This window comes from Oryctolagus cuniculus, chromosome X, assembly GCF_964237555.1.
Source record: "Oryctolagus cuniculus chromosome X, mOryCun1.1, whole genome shotgun sequence".
Lineage (NCBI taxonomy): Eukaryota > Metazoa > Chordata > Mammalia > Lagomorpha > Leporidae > Oryctolagus > Oryctolagus cuniculus.
In genome coordinates, this window is record NC_091453.1 from 37478259 (window position 1) to 37494227 (window position 15969).

The 15969-nt window shown below is 47.2% G+C and overlaps 1 protein-coding gene across 2 annotated transcripts in view; it reads right to left on the reverse strand.

The window, feature by feature from the left end:
* Positions 1–13411: 13411 nt before the first annotated feature.
* The window catches only part of SMC1A (structural maintenance of chromosomes 1A), a 38528-nt gene continuing 35970 nt past the window's right edge, over positions 13412–15969 (reverse strand). For both annotated transcript variants that reach the window (XM_070067299.1, XM_051827118.2), the window contains exon 25: positions 13412–15620. In XM_070067299.1, coding sequence (XP_069923400.1) covers positions 15537–15620 — 84 coding nt within the window. In that variant the 3' untranslated portion in view covers positions 13412–15536. The remainder of the gene's footprint in view (positions 15621–15969) is intronic.

Here is a 15969-nt window from a genome sequence, read left to right on the forward strand (position 1 = left end):
CTTTACCCCCTACGCCACAGCGCTGGCCCCACACATACATACTTTCTTAGGTTAACTGGCAAACTGCTCTCCCACCCACGGTTGTCCTTTTCCTCACACCCTCATCAGCACTTGATGATATCTGACTTTCTACATGCTACCATTCTTGCAGTGATTTCTGTTATTTTAACTTTCATTTCTCTGTTAGCAGAGTTGAAAATCTCAGTAGATTCAGGGCCAGCGCCGCGGCTCACTAGGCTAATCCTCCGCCTAGCGGCGCCGGCACACTGGGTTCTAGTCCCGGTTGGGGCGCCGGATTCTGTCCCGGTTGCCCCTCTTCCAGGCCAGCCCTCTGCTGTGGCCAGGGAGTGCAGTGGAGGATGGCCCAGGTGCTTGGGCCCTGCACCCCACGGGAGACCAGGAAAAGCACCTGGCTCCTGGCTCCTGCCATTGGATCAGCGCGGTGCGCCGGCTGCGGCGGCCATTGGAGGGTGAACCAACGGCAAAGGAAGACCTTTCTCTCTGTCTCTCTCTCTCACTGTCCGCTCTGCCTGTCAAAAAAGAAAAAAAAAAGAAAAGCTGAAAATCTCAGTAGATTCAAGCCTCGCTCCCTGTAAATCACTCTCCATAGCCTATGCAGTAAACCTTTTCCTATTTATTAATCTTCTCAGTTTTGCACATTACAATTATACTCCCCTAATCTCTCAGCCTTCTGCTAATTTTGGTTATTCCTGGCTTCTTTGTATTGCCGACTCTAGATTCAAAGCCAGGAGCAGAGTGTTGTTGCCTAGTGGGCAGGGAAAGGAAGGATCTGATCCCATTTAGTTTCCATAGTAGGGAGTGGAGCCCTGCCTCCCACCAAGACTCCCACCATGGAGAAATCCACCAAAACAGTGCGGGGATTTTCATTCCAGGCAGCACTAGAGTTCATCCCTCTGCTTATTCAACATCCACATAAACCCTTCCTTCCTCGCCTACCTATGTTTTGAAAAAAAAAAAAATACTTCCACCAAATACAGGGAAACTACCTCCTATAACTAGAGCTGCATTCATCCCCTTTTAGGAGGGAGGCAAACCCAGAAGTTAGAATGTCTTCAGGTACAAGCAATAGAAAACCCAATTCCGATGCAATGTATTGGCTCCCTTAACTGAGGAGTCCATAGGCAGGAAGACTTCAGGCATGGTGTGATCAGGAACGTGCTTCCATTTTCTCTGTGATTCTCTTAGCTCTGCCTCCTCTTTGTCAGCTCCATCCTCAGGTCAAGCCTTCTGCATGTTTGCAAGATGGCTACCAGCAGTGAAAGCTACATGCATCCTTGTTCATATCCAAGGGAAGACAGGCGGCTTCTTCCCTCAAAAGCCTAAGCCTCAGTGTGATCAGATCATCCTTGAACCAACTATCACTGTGGCTAGGGGGTTGAAATTACTCTGATTGGTTTATACCAATAAAGGCCTATACCTAGAGTGGTTTGGGTAGTGGGGCCCATGCCACTCAAATTGCATTAATTGTTATACAGTGGAGGAGGAGAATGGAGATTGGAGGATGACCACACTGTCCACTAAAAGGGAGTAAACTAAGAAAGAAGAAGATATAGGGTCCGAGAAAGAGTGGGTACACCCAGAAGAATAATGAAAGGACGTCCCAGGATGACAGCTGTGCCGCAGGCCTACAGAGCAATCAGTCCAAATTGGAGCAGGAAGACGGAGGGCTCCAGGAGGAAGGTATCTGGGAAAAGGGATTCAAACGGTTTTATACTTTCCTTAAGAATTCGGAATAACCTTAACCTAAGAAGGTGATAAAGTCAGACAATGCAGAGAAAAAAAGAAAGGCCATTAGAAATTCTGGAGGGAGGGGGGAACTGTATAACAAATGTAATCATGGTACACGAATTGGATTTGTGGAACAATATTTACATAAGCATAATAGAATAAACACTTTATTGACTTTTGACTTTTAGAATGACCTATTGGTGATGTATGGATGACTCAATTATGGTCATAGAACAGAATGCAAGGGGCCGGAGCTGTGGCACAGTGGGTTAACGCCCTGGCCTGAAGTGCCAGCATCCCGTATGGGCACCGGTTCTAGTCCCGGCTGCTCCACTTCCTATCCAGCTCTCTGCTGTGGCCTGGGAAAGCAATAGAGGATGGCCCAAGTCCTTGGGCCCCTGCACCTGCGTGGGAGACCTGGAAGAAGCTCCTGGTTTCAGATTGGCACAGCTCCGGCCGTTGCGGCCAACTGGGGAGTGAACCATCGGATGGAAGACCTCTCTGCCTCTCCTCTCTGTGTAACTCTGACTTTCAAGTAAAATAAATAAATCTTTAAAAAAAAAAAAGAACAGAATGCAAATATTATTAACCTTAATAATGTAAAGGTACAGATGACAGAAGAGATTGAGTATAAGTCTATTAGTTAAAGGTATAAAGCTAAAGAATAGGGGCCAGTGCTGTGGGATAGTGGGCTAAGCGACCACTTGCAGTGCCGGCATCCCATATGGGCCCGGGTTCGAGTCCTGGCTGCTCCACTTCTGATCCAGCTCTCTGCTAATGGCCTGAGAAATCAGTAGAAGATGGCTCAAGTGCTTGGGCCCCTGAAGCCACATGGGAGACATGGAAGCAGCTCCTGGCTCCTGGCTTCAGACCAGCCCATCTCCAGCCATTACAACCATTTGGGGAGTGAACCAGTGGATGGAAGACTTTTTTCTCTGTCTCTGTCTCTCTCTCTCTCTCTCTGTAACTCTGTACCTCTCAAATAAATTTTTAAAAAAATAATAGAAGATAAAATAATTAGTGACATGGCTATATTGGGGGCATGGAAGGAAGGAGGGCAGTTTGGCAGCATAAATAACAAGAAGCCAATGGAAAATGAGTAAAATTGAAAAATAAGTTGATAAATAGAAAAACCCACATATTATTTAAGGATATGAAGACAATAACCAGAAAAGTGAAAAACAATTACAAGTAGACTAATATACTTCCAGGTTAAGAGGAAAGACCATGTGTTTATCTTCACCCTCCTCCAGAGGTCCTGCTAAAAAGGTCATAAATGAATTTAAAAGCAGGGGTGGGGGGGTAAAAACAATGAAGACGAGAATGGGAGCAGGTCCATCATGCAAAGGAGGATTTCTACAAGCTTCTGGAAGATAGGAAGTAAATGGACGAATGGTGATTGCTGAAGTATGGTGGAAGAAGCCACAGCCTGGGGGTGTGCATGGAGGTGATGCCTCTGAGGAAGGGGTTGGTCTTTCTGCAGAAGCCTGGAGTGTCTTGGGTCTGTCAAATGCCAGACGACGAAGGGTGGGAGTGAGACACGGGGCTAAGAATAGGGAGTTTAATTGGAAGGCTGTACACCAAGCCCTCAACCACCCCCTTGTGCACAGTTCACAGCAGCCTGGCGATCTGTCTGTTAGATAAAAACCAGGCTGTTCTTTGCCAAGGAACTCAAACCATCTCAGAGAAGAGAGCTTGGCACTGCGGCCTTCAGGCCCTCTGCAGTCTAACAGTCAGTTCTCCAGTCACAGTAAAGGGACGTTAACTGTTGCCCAGCCCTTCCCCCATGCATACGGAACTTCCAATCAGATTTTTATTGCTACATTCTTAAATACCAGCAACCAATTGCAGATCACCAGGCATTAGAGAAAAGATTGTAACATGAAAGAAAAAGACCAAAATAAGCAAACAAGGAAGGGGGCATTCCAAATGAAATACACATGTCAAATAAAAGGAAATATAAAAATACTTCTGTTATTCTCAAAGAGATTCAAGGTAACTGCATCCATAAAACCAGAACAGGATGCTTTAAGAAAGGAAAAGAGAATATGAATGAATACTTGGAAGTTTAAAATGCAATACAGGGGCTGGCGCCATGGCGCAGTAGGTTAATCCTCTGCCTGCGGCGCCGCCATCCCATATGGGCACTGGTTCTAGTCCCAGCTGCTCCACTTCCAATCCAGCTCTCTGTTGTGGCCCAGGAGGGCAGTGGGAGATGACCCAAGTCCTTGGGCCACTGAATCCATATGGGAGACTGGGAAGCAGCACCTGGCTCCTGGCTTTGGATTGGTGCAGCTCCGGCCATTGTGGCCAATTGGGGAGTGAACCAGTGGATGGAAGACCTCTCTCTCTGTCTCTAACTCTCACTGTCTGTAACTCTACCTCTCAATAAATAAATAAAATCTTAAAAAAATTCAATAGAAAGGTTGAAAAGATAAATAAAAGTTAAATTTTCTCCTGGAGAGTAACTACACACAAAAGGAAGAGAGAGAATTAGCTAGGAAGAGAGGACAGTTGGAGGGAGGGAGGAAAAGGGGAGACAAAACATGGAAGACAGCAGAGAATATTTATTTATTTATTTTATTTTTTATTTGAAAGAGTAACAGAGAGAGGTAGAGACAGAGAGAGAGAGGTCTCCAATCTGCTGGTTCACTCCCCAAGTGGCTGTAATGGCCGGAGCTGTGCTGATTGGAAGCCAGGAGCCAGGAGCTTTTTCTGGGTCTCCCACATGGGTGCAGGGGCCCAAGGACTTGGGCCATCTTCCACTGCTTTCCCAGGCCATAGCAGAGAGCTGGATCGGAAGAGGAGCAGCCGGGTCTCGAACCGGCGCCCATATGGGATGCTGGCACTTCAAGCCAGGGCTTTAACCCGCTGTGCCACAGCACCGGCCCCAGAGAGAATGTTTTAAAAATTACAAAGGATAGCCGGCGCCGCGGTTCACTAGGCTAATCCTCTACCTTGCGGCGCCGGCACACCAGGTTCTAGTCCTGGTCAGGGTGCCAGATTCTGTCCCGGTTGCCCCTCTTCCAGGCCAGCTCTCTGCTGTGGCCAGGGAGTACAGTGGAGGATGGCCCAAGTGCTTGGGCCCTGCACCCCATGGGAGACCAGGAGAAGTACCTGGCTCCTGCCATTGGATCAGCGCGGTGTGCCGGCCGCAGCGCGCTGGCCGTGGCGGCCATTGGAGGGTGAACCAACGGCAAAGGAAGACCTTTCTCTCTGTCTCTCTCACTGTCCACTCTGCCTGTCAAAAAATAAAACAATAAAAAAATAGAAAAAAATTACAAAGGATAAATTCAGGAGGCCTAACATCCAATTTTAAAGATTTCCAGGATAGAACCAAGAAAACAGAGAAGAGGAATTATGCCAAAGATAAAATATAGAATCTCAAGCCGGCGCCGTGGCTCACTAGGCTAATCCTCCGCCTTGCGGTGCCAGCACACCAGGTTCTAGTCCCAGTCGGGGTGCCGGATTCTGTCCCGGTTGCCCCTCTTCCAGGCCAGCTCTCTGCTGTGGCCAGGGAGTGCAGTGGAGGATGGCCCAAGTGCTTGGGCCCTGCACCCCATGGGAGACCAGGATGAGTACCTGGCTCCTGCCATCAGATCGGCACGGTGCGCTGGTTGCAGCGCGCCGGCCGCGGCGGCCATTGGAGGGTGAACCAACGGCAAAGGAAGACCTTTCTCTCTGTCTCTCTCTCTCACTGTCCACTCTGCCTATAATATATATATATATATATAATCTCAAAAGTTAAAGAACTTCAAAATGAGGGGCTGTAACAAATCAGCAGGAAGATGAGTGACAAAAGACCCCAAACCTAAACACATTAAAATTTTACAACACCAAAAATGAAACTGTTAAAAAATAACGAGAGTGAGGCCGGCGCCAGGAGTGGGAGTGGATGGAGTAGTACTTTTTCCTATTCTTCCCACGAAGTACACAGAAGATCCTTACACACCTAAAAAGACTTTGAATGGGGGAGAGAAGGTGGTGACACAGTAGTGAGTGCACCTCAGACATCCCAGACTTAGGGCTAGAGAATTTCGCCAGCAGTTCCGTAATAACCACTCTACCGCAGCCCAACAGCACAGAAGAAAATTGTGGTCCCACTCCCACCCCGCCAGCAAGGGTCCAGAGAGAAGTGTAGACTCCTCCGTGAGTGGACACTCTCCCTTCCCTCGAAGGTGGTGTCAGAGAAGGCTGTGTGGGTAGTTGGAACTCTCATGCCCACCCAGCAGTATTGAGGAAATCCTTCCCCTCTGTTATCCATGGAAACTGAGAGGGGAACTTGCTCTTCCATGCTCACTCAGTAGTAATGAGGCAGTGTCCCTTCTTCCACTGCCAGAATGGCAAGCTAAAATAGAATATTTAAATAAGATCTAGTGTCTTATTAACACAATACCAAAAATGTCCAGTTTTCGGGGCTGATGTTGTGGTGTAGCCAGTAAAACCACCACCTGTGAAGCTGGCATCCCATATGGGCACTGGTTAGTATCCTAGTGCTTGGCTTGGGCCCCTGCACCCATGAGGGAGACCCAGATGAAGCTCCTGGCTCCTGGCTCCTGGCTTCAGCCTGGCCCAGCCCTGGCTGCTGCAGCCATCTGGGGAGTGAATTAGCAGATGGAAGATCTTTATCTCTGTCTCTCTCTCTGTGTTAACTCCTGACTTTTGAATAAATAAATAAATCTTTTAAAAGACCAAAAATGTCCAGCTTTATTTTCTTTTTTTTTTTTGAGATTTTTTATTTATTTATTTGACAGGCAGAGTTAGACAGTGAGAGAGAGAGATAGAGAGAAAGGTCTTCCTTCCGTTGGTTCACTCCCCAGATGGCCACCATGGCTGGCACCACGCTGATCCGAAGCCAGGAGCCAGGTGCCTCCTCCTGATCTCCCATGCGGGTGCAGGGCTCCAAGCACCTGGGCCATCCCCCACTGCCTTCCCGGGACACAGCAGAGAGCTGGACTGGAAGAGGAGCAACTGGGACTAGAACGCGGTGCCCATATGGGATGCCGGCGCTGCAGGCGGGGGATTAACCCAGTGCACCACGGCCCTGGCCCCCAAATGTCCAGTTTTCAATAAAAATCCCTCATTATATCAAGAGCCAAGAAAATCTCAATGTGAATGAGAAAAGACACTCAACAGACACCAATATCAAGGTGAGAAAGAGGTGTTAAAATTATCTGACAAGTTTTTAAGGAGCCATTACAAAAATGTCTCAATAATCAGGAACATGCTTAAAACCAGTGAAAAAGTAGAAACTGTCAGCAAAGAAACAGAAGACTTAAAGAATAAAATGGAAAATTAAGAACGGAAGAATAAAAAATAAAACAAAAACCTCAATGGATGGGCAATAGCAAAATGGAGAGGACCGAGGAAAGAATCAGTTAACCTGGAGACACACAATAGAAATTATGCAGTCTGGGAAACAGAGAAAATAGACTGAGGGGAAAAAAAGAACAGAGCCCCTGGACCTGTGAGAATGTTTTTTAAAAATCTAATATTTATGTTCTTGGGATCCCAAAAAGAGAGGCAAAAAGCAATGGGGGAAATTATCTATAAAGCAATGAGACTCAGATTGATAATGGGATTTCTTATTATTAAAACTGGGTGCTAGAAGAAACTGAAGCAATGACTTCAAAGTTCAGAAGGAAAATGAAGCTGAATCTCAAACTTTATAGTCAAAGGTGAAGGTGGAATAAAAATACTTTCAGACACACAAAGACTCAGGAAGTCTATTTCAAACAAAATATTTTTGAGAAAGTTTCTTGAGGATGTGCTCCATAAAACAATGTCAAAACAGGCAAACAAATAAAACAAAATCTCTAGAAATCAGTAAATAGTGGATATAACCACAGAAAGCAGTAAAGGGAAATCCCAAGATGACAGCTATGCATCAGGCCTTAGACAGCAACTACTCCAGATTTGAAAAGGGAATGATGGACTCCAGAAAGAAAGTCTCCTGTGGGGCAAAAAAGTTGACTTGACAGAATTCCTAATGTAAAGAGACTTTTTAAAGAAAAATTATAGAATACATGATTAAGTAAAATAGTGAAAGAGAAAAAATATCAGAAACTTCAGGAAAAAGAAAAAGCTGATACAAGAGAAAAATAAAAGTACATTGCTTGGCTCTAAAATGAAGAATACTTAGTCATATTAAGAGCTGTTTATTAGTTTTCAATGTTCAGAACCTAACTCCAGCAAACACACAGACACAGACACATACACACACAATTCAGTTTATAGGATTTAACGTTTTCAGTTTTGACAATATAAAAGACAAGTGACAGAAATTGGACGATTAACAGTGGGGTACAGGGCTAAAAGATCAGGTCAATAAATACTTTCTCTAGGTCGTGGATCAAGAAATAAAGGAGTTACTTAAATTTTAGAATAAGCTAAATTATACTGAGAAGCAGGAAGGAGTTGAACCTGGTATAAATAATCTAAATCCCCATCTGCATAACAAGACATCAAGGGGTAATGTCTGAAAGTTAAAAAAAATGCCTGTATAGCACATTATTTAGGTATGGAGACAACAATAACAATGGTTGCTAAAGTCAGAGTAGGGGTGAGGCTTTTTGGGGCAGTAGACTCCTACATTTCCTAAGTCCTTCTGTACTGACTTGAGTTTATTGATTTTTCTAAATACTACACATGCATTACTCCCATTTTTAAATGAACATTCGAGAAACAGCAATTTTTAAAAGCTCAAAAAGGCCACTCCTGCCCACAACTCTCCCCCGCCCCCCCCCCCCAAGTTCCCCTGTTCCTCCAGACCTACTATAGCAAAATATAGTCTGGGAAACCATACAATCTCCCTTCCTCTCTCCATGTTCAAATGCAGGCTCTACTGCAAACTGAACTATTTGTTAGGCCAAACATGATATAGCTAGATCACGTCCTTGCTTGTTTTCATGTTTTCCAGGCCTGGAAAACCCTCCCTCCTCATCTCCACCAGTTAGAATCCTTCCTATTCTTTAAGCTCAGTTCGAAGTCCACCTCCTCCAAGTCTTCCTGGTCCCTTGTAGAACATCTTCCCCTCTTCTCAGGAGCTCCCCTAAATCCTCTCATGCTTCTAATTATTACTTCAAGTGCATTGAGGGCAGTGTTTCATGCCCCAAACCTTCTTTCCCAACAGCTGATCATGTCAGTTTCCTTTCTCAAAATCTTGTCCAGCTTCCTGAATTGCTCTACAAGGTCAAAGTAAAGCTTGATTGCATGGCTTTCCCTACTTCTTCCACTACATGGGACAATGCAGAGTCCCCACAAAAATCCACGTGCATTCCTACTCTTCATATTTTTGCTTAGACAGTTCCTTTGCTTGGAAGTTCTTTCCTCCCTTTCCATTTGGCAAACACCAACCCTTCTTTCACAACTCAATTCAAATATTCCCCCCTTCTATAAAGTTTTCCTGAGTACTCCTTCCACGCAGAGAGTATACTCACTTCACTTCATCTAGCCTGCCCTTATATCATTTGGCACTTCGAGTATATGTGTCTGCTTAGTTAGTCTCCAATTAGACTGAATTAATACAGGGTAGAGTATATTATGCCCAGAACCTAGCATAGGGCCTCACACATTGCAGGAATTCAACATATGCTTTCTGAATGAGTGCATGGGAAAATGATGTGCAAGTGAATATATGAATGAACAATTGTAGTAGTAAGTGCTCACTCAAAAGGGTCTTCAAAGTTTATGGAAAATGTGCATTACGACAAAACTGCATGAATTTCAAATTTTTTTTTTACATCACCATAAACTTTTTTTTTTGACAGGCAGATTTTAGGGAGAGAAAGAGAGAGAAAGGTCTTCCTTTTCTGTTGGTTCCCCCCTCAAATGGCTGCTATGGCTGGTGCGCTGTGCCGATCCAAAGCCAGGACCCAGGTGCTTCCTCCTGGTCTCCCATGCGGGTGCAGGGCCCAAGCACCTGGGCCATCCTCCACTGCACTCCTGGGCCACAGCAGAGAGCTGGACTGGAAGAGGAGCAACCGGGACAGAATCCGGCGCCCCAACCAGGACTAGAACCCGGGGTGCCGGCACCGCAGGCAGAGGACTAGCCAAGTGAGCCATGGTGCCGGCCATCTACCATAAACTTTTTCATTCATTTCCCACGAACTTTTTGAAGCCTGCTCAAGTTAGCTTGTGACTAAGTCAATGAATGAGAAAAAGCAAGCCACTAACTCAATGAACAAAAAGGCCCAACCCAGGGAGGGCAAGAGAATGTCCTCCCACCACTATGTCTTGCTTGAAACCCACCAGGAAGACCTTCCACCTTGCTCTCCACCCATCTAAGCTGCACAGCATCATGGTCACCTTTTAGATTACAAAGAGCAGAGACATACTCAAGTTAACGATGTGGATTTATTAAAGCAGTCACAAGGAAATAAGCAAGACGAGAACAGCTACACAGGCAGCCTCACGGAAGAACAAAACTTGAAAACAGTTCATGATCCAAAGGCAGCTCTAGAGCCTGGCTTATTTTGTCACCCCCTCCGCGGCAGGCATCTGTTGCTCCCTTCTCTAGTGCTTCCCAAAATGGTGACTCAACTACTTTCTGGCTGTATTTATACTCCTCCTACTGCTACTGACTAACTTCTGCCTCCCTCGTTGCTAGCCCCATGGCTGGTGCTGCCTCACAGCTTCTAGGTCCTCCGCTGGCTCCTGCAGTTTCATGGTGCTTGGGGCTTCAGGTCCTATTACTCCATGGCTTCTGTGTCGTAGCTTCTGCTCGCCTCGTAACGCCTGCTGCCTCTTCAATTGTCGCTGCCCTGCTACCACGGGGTCCTGGTGACCTTGTGGCTCTGGCCGTTTCATGGCTTCTGCTGCCTCGTGGATCTTGTCTACTCAAGCCTTCTGCAGCTTCATGGATCTGTTTTGTCTCACGGTTTCTGTTCCTCACGGCTCCTGTTGCTTCATTGCGTCTGTATCCATTTGGCCACTGCTGCCTTGCCGCTTCATGGCTTCGGCTACGTTGTGGCCCCATGATCACACGATACAAACGTTTCATGAGCTCTGCTGTCTTATGATTTCTGCAGCTTTCTCTTTTGCTGTTGTTTCTGGTTAGCCCACATCCACCATCACTTCTGCCTCATGAACTTTTGATCATTTGCTTCTTCCGAACACCTCATTCGTCCTCCCTGAAAGATCTGATTGTTTCACGCACTCACCGTGTGATATGTGCCCTATGAGGTGGAGTTCCTGCATCAGTCCAGCATAGGCAGCTATGCATCTCAACCTGGCCATTTGTGGCAAGGACTGTGGGGTCACCTTACAGAGGGTGGCAACCTAGGTTAAAGAAACCCTCTGGAAGGGGCTGTAGGCATGGCCAGTTTGCCACGGACTTCCCTAAATGGGTACTGCAATCGGCAAGCATCTTGTTTGGCCTGTCTTGTACACTATGCCCTTCAAAGCTCACCCAGAACCCCTTTACCCCGACCACTTCTGCCTGTCCTGATCTGCACTGGGATAGATCAAGAGCAAGGCTCTAAGAGGTGATGTGGGAAGGGAACTTAGGTTTCAATTCTGGCTCCAACACTTTCTAGTAGTGAGACACTGGGCAGTTAACTCCCTGAGGACCTCAGGAGAGGGTTGGACAAAGTCCCTAAGTTCCCTTAGGGCATCTCACTGTATGCTATTGTAGGAGAGATGTGAGGCTTACCTGGCAAAGCCCTCAAATCACCTCTTGAGGTAGGAAGGAGGGAGCCGGAGTCCTGGCTTGGAAGAGCCCCACTGCACAGGAGGGGCTTAGGCAATGTTCGTTGAATTGGATGCTTGGCTCAATGACTGGGAGGGGGAGTGGGAAACCACTCAGAACTGCACGGAACAGTCAACGGAACTGAGGGGGCAGCTAGGAGACTCGGACTCGGAGATGGATGAGGAAGACACCACCGGGACAGGGCAGGAGTTCTGGATACTCACGGGTACTCATTGCTGCCTCAGGCACCCTCCACACCACGTCCAGTTCCTCACCTTCCCTTAAGAGCCTACCCCTTGTCACCTCCAATCTATTCCTGCTGCCCTTGCCCTAGGGCAGGCCTCCAGGCCTCCTCACCAGTCTCCACTGCACGTTCTCCCTCACAATGTGTCCATTCGTTCACAATCTTTATTGGGTGCCTGTTTAGTGTGAGGCACTATGCTTTTTGCAGGGGATATACTGGTATCTATCCTGACCTGTTTCTTCATAGGCTGGCTGGCCAGAGCAGGCTTGTTCAACTGACATCTGATACGGGGTCCTCACCCGCCCCTGCCCTGTCTCCAAACAGCTTTAAGGCCCCTCCATTGTCTTCAAGCTGTGGTTGCCAAACTTGCTACACCCTAAAGTCAAGCTCCCAAGGCCCCACTTGACCTCCTGCAACTGCATGTTTTTAAGAGGATGGGCCTAGAATGCCCCACGGCTTTCCCATGTACAGCTGGCCTGGAAATCATACTAGCCCTCAAGGTTAATCTGAACCCCACAGCCAGGGACAGGACCCACCCCGCCTCCCGAATGGCTTTTTTCACTGCTCTTCCTCCATCCCGGGGATTTGGGCTTCAGTATTTCTGCGATTGCCTTGCTGGTCTTCCCACTACTTGGAAATCCTTTCTACTTCCTTAACTGGCTAATCCCTACTACCAGTCCCTCCAGTCTCAGTTTAGAGGTCACTGTCAGAGGTGCCTTCCCTGAATCCCCACCTAAGCTAGATGCCCCTCCTGTGCTGCCGCGAGAGTGCTGATCAGACCTTGTGGTCAGCAGCTATCTCTCAAATTGCCCCCCTAGTTAGACAGTGGATGCCTCAAAGGCAGGATAAGGATCTGACTCGTCCTTTGTGTTCCTGGCGTGCAACACAGCGATTGCCCAGAATCACAGGAGGCAGTGGGCAAGCAGTAAGGAGACCCAGAGTCTAGATTCTGACACTACAGAGTCCTGGTCAGACCACCGCATCTCCCCTACCCCCTCCTCAGGATTGAAGCCCCCGAAGCGCCTCTGTAGCATTTGTGTTCTTGTGGCCCAAGGCCTTAGCCCAAGGCACTTCATGTAATCCTTCAGACCCCGTGAGGTAGGGTTAGTTGTCTGGGTTATTAGCCACACCTACTGAATCAGAGTTCCAATGATGGGGCCCGATCCCCATGTCCCCTGGATGTGGAGGTGGAGCTAGGAACTGCCACTTTTCACTGTAAGCTCTTCTGTGCTATTCTGTTTCATTTTACTCTATACTATTTGGTATCTGTGAACATATTGCTGATTTTTAAAAACAGGGAACAGTTTTGCGAATGACTCTGTACAGCCAAGGTGAATAACCATCTCTATAATGGAGAAAACCCTAGCATGACTGGAGGACTGGGGCTCAAACCCATGCTGTTATCTGGTCATTCAACGTTTCCTGGCCTCAGTTCCCTCAACTGTAAAGTGGGGAGAACAGAAATTGCTATCTATCTTTAAAAAAATAAACTGTGATCTACATGCCAGGAAACTACTCCAAATCTATCTCAGGTACTCTTCCCTGCAGTGCTGCAAGTATGCGTCATCTCCTTTTATAAGGACCCTGGGGCTCAGGTCGGGTCACCTGTCCAAGTCTCCACAGCTATGCTTTGGGCCACGTCTGAGCCCTAAATTAACAGCCTTGGCCAACTTATGGTAGATGTACCACTGCTGGTATGTGACTTCTTTGGTTGAAGACAGACAAATGTATTTCGATAGTTATACCTTTTAATATGTATTAGAAAAATACATACATAGCACATCAAACCTGTGACTTCACAGCTATTACTACTTAGGGTGAAGCGGATGTAGATGACAATCAATGGGAGACCTCAGAACACCTCAAGAAAAAAATACTGAGTAAATACTACAGGAGGGCAATTTGGAAGTTATCTCTGAAAAACAAACATATACATTCCTGACTTCACAATTCCATTACGAGGAATAATTCCCCTCACCCCTTCTCTCTCTCTCACACACACACACTCACACACACTTTCACACAGGTATATGGATATTCCTGTGTATTATTTTGTAATAGGAAAAACTAAAAACAGTCTTAATGTCCACCCTAGAGAAATGGATAGTAAAATGCAGTAGGGTCATATGGTGATCCATACAGCAATTACAGAGAAGGGAATGATCTACACTTAGCAACATGCATAGATCTCAAACACATTGTTAGGCAAAGCAAGCAAACTGCAGAACAATTCAATATGCCATACGCATTAAACACAGTATTTCCAACGAACTTATCTATGTAAGAATGTTAAAACAAAGTCTAAATGAAGTATAACAGCAGGGAAGGGACAGGGTGGGGAGGAGCGGGAGGGGGGAGTAGTCGGTAGCTGAATGAGGCTTGTCTTGTCCCTTGTCTGTACAATCTAATTGCTTAAAAGGAGAATGGATTCCTGCATTACTTAGGTAACTGGAACCGATTCAACTTAAACGACAAATATACAGACAAGACCAAAGTCTGATGTGTACAAGCGATAAAGGCTGAAGCCCTCGTGCCAGGCGTTACTGCCACTGCATGGTCCTTCTAGCTCAGGAGGGGAGTCCCTAAGAGGAGTCTCACGTGCGTTAGGCTGGGATGTGGCCCAGGCTACCTCTTCCCTGCTTCCTCATAACCCAGGCTGGAGCCCAGGCACCTGGTTATCATCCATGGCTGAAGCTATAGGTTTACCCCGGCCCTCCACTTACCAGGTAAACCTCATCAGTGCCCTGGAACTCTCCCAGTTACCAGGGCATTTACAACATCTCAGATTGTCCCTAACGGCCAGGATGAGAAACCCTCGGAAGCCCAGGCATGAGAAGGCTTGTATTCTGAGAGGTCGGCACCTAGTGGGCTCCACACAAGGATAAGGCCTCCAGTGAGGAGCTTGACATCGTTAAATCCTATGAGGTAGGTAATATTCTCAGCCTCATTTTACAGATGAGACAAGTGAGGCACAGCAAGGCCAAACGACTTGCCCAGCGTCAAACTGATGAAAAGTGGAACCAGAACCCGTAACTGTTCCCAGAGCCCTTTGTTCTGATCTCAGTGCCTAACTAAAACCCTACCAGTCTGTCAAGGTCCAGCTTAAATGTGACAATTACCAATTACCTGGACGTAACTGTCCTCTTCTCATATTCAAAGCACATAGCAACGTTCAGCTAACCCCAGTAATTCATGAACCCATTGTATCTCCTTACCAGGACAGAGAGCATGCATGGTTCAACTCTCAATTCCAAGCACACAGTCGCACAGAGGGCACTCCATATGTGTTTGACGAACAGACAAGTGAATGAACACACGAGTGAGTGAGTGAGTGAGTGAGGACAGCTTCAGGTGACTGCTGAGGACTCCTAGGAGGCCTGGAGCACCTTTGTCCAGCTCTGGAGTGCTGTCATCCTAAGTGCTCTTGGAGTCAAATTCATCCTAGGCTCCTTCTAAAACAGTCTCCAGTATCTTTTATTTTTCTGCACACACATGCACACAGGTGAACACACATCCACACACACCCACACATAAAGTGGGCAAAATACCCAAGGGACCCATGAGTATGGATGGGGGGGGGAGGGTCCGGGCAGGGGAAGACAGACAGATGGTCCTGTTCAGCCCAGCTCAGCTCAGCGCCTCCTTTCAGAGACCAGGATGCTCCCTGTGGCTCATGACTTTTTGCTCCAGACCTAACATCATCTCTGTTCCTCTTCACGCTTGATAGCAGTGCTAAATCCCATGACTACACCAAACAGGGCTAGAAGGTAAGGGAAGGTTGGGAGCCACAAATATCCAAAGACTGGCAGAGGGGCAGTTTAGGGATCCAGACAGGGCAGAGGGCAGAAACTACTGTTACTGCTCATTGGGGTTGGGGTTGGCATCTGGGTACTTGGTGAGGTCGAAGGTCAGGACTTTGCTGATCACACAGTCCCCTTGCTGAAGGAGGAGGGAGAAAAAGAAAAAATAAAATTGTGAGGAGAGAACTGAGAGGGGCCTGGTGCCCTAAGACCAGGGGATCTCAAACCCTCCTCCCTACATACCTGCCCAAAGCCCAGGCAATGGTACTCTCTGGGTGTGAGAGGATGTGCTCGGCCCCACGCACCTTCTCTCCCTGCCTACTACCTCTGCACTCTCCTCCTTTCTCCACACCCTGTCCCCAAATGCAACGGCCCTGCCCAGCTGGGCTGGCTAAGCTTCCAGGGCAGGGCTCCAACAAGCCCAGATGGCCGTTCAGGACCTGGTTCCCTATGCTCCCCCGCCCCCTTGTCCCTCCATCGCAGCCTTC